General features: G+C 52.5%; 1 protein-coding gene across 2 annotated transcripts in view; it reads right to left on the bottom strand.

Annotated features, from left to right (window-relative positions):
• LOC113405012 (rho GTPase-activating protein SYDE2-like) overlaps nt 1-4,103 on the bottom strand; it is a 51,038-nt gene extending 46,935 nt beyond the window's left edge. Inside the window, exon 1 of one of the 2 annotated variants that reach the window (XM_026655851.2) lies at nt 2,500-4,103. In XM_026655851.2, the coding sequence (XP_026511636.1) occupies nt 2,500-3,853 (1,354 nt within the window). In that variant the 5' untranslated portion in view covers nt 3,854-4,103. The remainder of the gene's footprint in view (nt 1-2,499) is intronic. The other variant, XM_026655852.2, reaches the window with a different exon arrangement.
• Nucleotides 4,104-4,386: the final 283 nt, after the last annotated feature.

Genomic DNA, 4,386 nt, shown 5'->3' with positions numbered 1-4,386 from the left:
TCCGAATTCGTGTTATATCGGGTCACGTTATATCGGGGTAGAGGTGTCTCTATAATGTCTAAATATTTTTTAAATCTTACAAAAGTATCAAATTTCTGAATGTCTGCTCTGAAGTTTGCTACCTCAACCACTTTTGCAGCTAAGACTCAATATGTTTATATTATTATATCTGACAAAAAATAAACAGCCAGAGATAGAAGTCAATATATTATTAGCCATTACTGAAAAAGCTTCAGATAGATCCTAGTGAGAATGTACATTTTGTAAAGTCCCAATATGCAAGTACTGCCTTGTCTGGACAATATGTATGCACTATTTGACAGAAATACATCTCTAAGAATACAATTAGTTCAGTAAGCCCACTGACATATTTTGAAGATTTTCCAATCCTATTAACTTTAGTAGTGATCAGACCTTAAATACGTAGAAGGATTTTAGAAATATGCAGGTCATGAATATCCCTTACCCTTTGTTCTAAGACAGTCTGATTAATAATAATATTCGCTAGATAAAATTATTTTTAATTATTTGTATTATCATAACACTTGGGAGTCCCAATCATCGAGCAGGACCCCAGTGTGCCAGGCACTGTACAAAACAGAACAAAAAAGATGATCCCTTCCCCAAAGAGCTTCAGTCCCATGTTTGTTTATTATGGTTTTCTTTAAAACTAACGATTCAATTTACCTAGCAACAGACTGAGTACTAGCTAAATACTTCTTTATAAAAGATTAGGACCCGATTTTACGAACATGCAAATGCAGATCAGGGCCTCAGTGTTTCAACTTGATTGAGGTCAAGGTTAATATTCTGCCTATCAACTGTGTGTAGAAAATTTATCAACAAAAGGTTGCACTCTACCTTTCTAAGCCATATTTTTTGGATGTCAGGATAGGTTGACAACCAAGCTTTTAATTAATTGGGAAGAGAGTTTTTGCAGTTCCTCCACATCTAGATCAAAATAGGTCATTCATATTTTCCCTAAAACCCCTAAATAACCAGAATTAATTTAGACTCCAATAATTTTTTTGTTCAAACCAAACTAACAATTAACTTGCAAATATTCAAGTAAATTAGAAAAACAAATTAAAAGAATTATGAAGCAAGCAGCAGTACAAAGAAAAAGCCTGGGGAGTTATAAAACATTTAAATATTGAACAAAGTAGGGGCCCCAATTCTGTAACTTTTTAGTCACATGAGCAGTATTTACTTCTAGGGTTACTCATTCCTGGAAGCGGTTGCAGGGGTCAAGCCCTAAGTCTGGATATGCCAAAGCACACTGTGTTTATTTGCATTAAATTATAAAGCAAACAAAATTGGGAAAAAAGGTGCATTGTTAAGAACCTGCACAAAACTAATTTTGTTCAACTGAAAGGCTGGTAGTTAAATTTAAAGCCCTTTTCAGTTTTAAGAGATGAGTTTTATTGCCCAGAATAATGAACAGATTGTTTGTGTGCATCTACACCTTCTAATTAAAATAAATCATTTCCAAATGTGAATGAGTTGCTTAAAATATGCAATACTGTATAAAAGAGACAATACCAATCATTTGGGACTATATTTGTTCAGTTAACTTCCTACTTGAGTTTACTGCAAGTAAACACATGGGCTTTTTAAATTAAAAAGGATGTCTTTATGATTTCCACATATTATAGTGGTTAATCTATATGTAAATCATTTTACTCTGGTGTGTACAGTAACAAGTGTAAATTACAAAATTCTAACAAACATACATCATCTGGGTACTATTTTTAACGATGCACTATTAGACCTACTAAAAAAAATGTCAGTGCTTACATTTGTGGAAGTACCATTTTGTGGATTCACCTCAATTTCCCCCCCCTGCTTTCTATGAAAGTTAAAGCCAATTTCCACAAGTGAAAAAGCCATTTTCACTGTGAAAAAGCCATTTCATTGGAGAAATGGAAAACACGTCATAACTTTGCCTTTGGCAATGTTTTGCCACAGTGCATTCACAACTCCAGTACTGTTAGTGACAGAACTAGCAAGTGCAATCTACCTTGATCAAATCAAGAAACCGCCCAAAGTTTGATATGGGAGTATTCAGAGGGAAATTTAGGATTTCACATAGCTCCAGTATTAAGGTCTAATTTGCAGATGGTACTGGACTTTTTAGGTATACTGCTTTTATAGGAGCATGAACCTGTAGCAATAAATATCATAAATCGCTGATGCCAACCCCTAAAACCAAGAACACTAGGTGTGTTATATTAAAACTACATACACATTCCCCTGCTATACCACAACCAGAGACATTACATTGGCATTTGATTATCACCCTGTAAAAAATGGTTGAACGTGCCTCCAAACTGCAGGCAACCCTCCACCATTCAGTCACCACCCCTTGGTAAGACAGACCCAGAGATGGGGTTATTTTGGCTCCTGGCCTTCCAGGGCACAAGCTGCTTGGTGAAGTGTGACAGGCTGAAGCCAGGCCCAAGCGGTGGGGGGGTCTGGTCGCCATCCCTGCGAACATACCTGTCAGCAGAACTCTTTGGTCCGGAGGAGCTGCCAGGGCCTTGCTTCCGTGCCCTCTCCAAGCCGGCGGAGTTGCGGGCCTCTCTTCTCCGAGGTCTGGCTGAGCAGGCAGCGCCGCACCGGTCCCAATGGCTCTGGGGTCAGCGGAGGAAGCCCCTGCCCCGACGCGCCCCTTCATTCCCAGGGACAGCAGGCGCCCTTTGCACACCCACTTCTGCAGCTTCCCGACGCTGACCGCGGGCGGCCTGAACGGGCTCTGGGGGGCATGCGGGCGGCTGCCGGGGCACGCTGCCGGGAGCCCGCCTCCGGCCGCTGCCTCTTGCGGCGCGGAGCCCTGGGCACTGAGCAGCAGCAGCTCGGCCTGGCGCGACCCCGTGCCCCGGCTCTCCCCGCAGCTGAGCGAGCACTCCGCGGCCGCAGGAGCATCGCTTCCCCCCCGGTCCCAGGCCGGGCCAGGCGGCTCGCCCTGCAGCAGGTGCCCCAGGGCGGGCTCCACGGGGTGGTAGCGGATCACGCTGTCGCTCAGACACCGCTGCAGAGGCGGTGGCTTCGCGGGGCGGCCGGGGGGCAGCAGAGGGAGGCTCCCCAGGCTCTGAGCCCCGCGCCCGGGAGGGACCAGCTGGCCGGGACGCCCTGCTGAGCCCTGGCCGGGCGGTGGCGGCCAGGCGGTGGCGGACACCTGCTGCTGCGGGCTGCCCTCCCCGGAGGAGGAGGACCAGGCATCGCTGCTCTCCGCGGCCCCGCAAGAGGCGACGGGCTGCGGGAACCCTCCAGCGCAGGCGGGGCTGGCCGGGGGCAGGTCGTGCATGGCATGGATCAGCAGGTAATAGGCCTCCTGCAGTTGGCTCTGCAGCCTACCCGTGCTCTCCCGGGGCCCGGCCAAGCGGCCCTCCCCTCGGCCGCGGGCACGGGCGGCCGGTAGCCCCTGCGCCTCGGCCGGGCGGCAGCCCCAGGGCAGAGTCTCATTATCGTAGTAATCGCCCTCCTCGCCCTCAGGAGCCCGCCGCGCGGGGGCGGACACGGGCTGCGGGGCTGGGTCCCCCGGGGTACAGCCAGGGGGGGCCGGGGCTCCTGGTGTCCCTTCCCCCAGAGCTGCGGGGCCACGCGGTGCCTTCCCCCGGCGGGGCCAGCCTGGCTGCCGCTGTCCGGACTCCTCCTGGCTCCCAGCCCCCGGGGGCGCCGAGACCTCCCGGCTCCTGGGCTGAGCGCACGGCGCCCCCCTGGCCGGTGGCTGCTGCTGGGCTTTACCTTGAGGGGCGCCGGTCCCCCCGCGGGGGTGCGCGCCTGCCGCCGCCCCGCGCTGGGACCTCCTGCCCCGCAGCTTGGAGAGGGTCCTGCGCAGAGGATCAGCCATGCCTGCCCCCGCCCCGCCTGCCTCAGTAGCTGCTGCCCGCCAGCAGGAGGGTGCTGGGGGCCCCCCTGCGCGGCTGGTGGTGGTGGTGGTGGCGGCGGCGCCCCATGGTCGGGCGGGCTCGGTGTGCGGCGCGCTCCCTCCCCGCAGCTCGACTCCTGCCGCCGCTCACATACTTGGCATAACTGAGCGGGGTGAGAGGGCGCCCTGCAATGCGCATGCCTTGCTGCCCGCCGCGGAGCGCGCGCGCCCGGCTCTCCCCGCCCGGGCTCCGAGCTAGGGGGGCCGGGGCGGCGAAGCCCCCTACTCCCCCCCGACCCGGCTCTGGGCGCTACCTGCTGTCCCAGCACATGCACACGGCTGAGGGGGCACCGAGGGGTGAGGAAGCACCAGTTCCTCCTTCCTTGCAGCTCTTGTTAGGGTCACAGCCCCTTCTGCTCCCCCTAGCCCGCTACATCCATGTGTGCTAATACCTGGGGCAGGGCAGGGGCTTGACTAGAGCATAGCGGGGCTGAATCTCCTCCCCCAACCCTATA

Source organism: Terrapene carolina, unplaced genomic scaffold (assembly GCF_002925995.2).
Source record: "Terrapene carolina triunguis isolate 2854851 unplaced genomic scaffold, T_m_triunguis-2.0 Scaffold211, whole genome shotgun sequence".
Classification (NCBI taxonomy): domain Eukaryota; kingdom Metazoa; phylum Chordata; order Testudines; family Emydidae; genus Terrapene; species Terrapene triunguis.
This window is presented reverse-complemented; position numbering and strand designations above follow the sequence as displayed.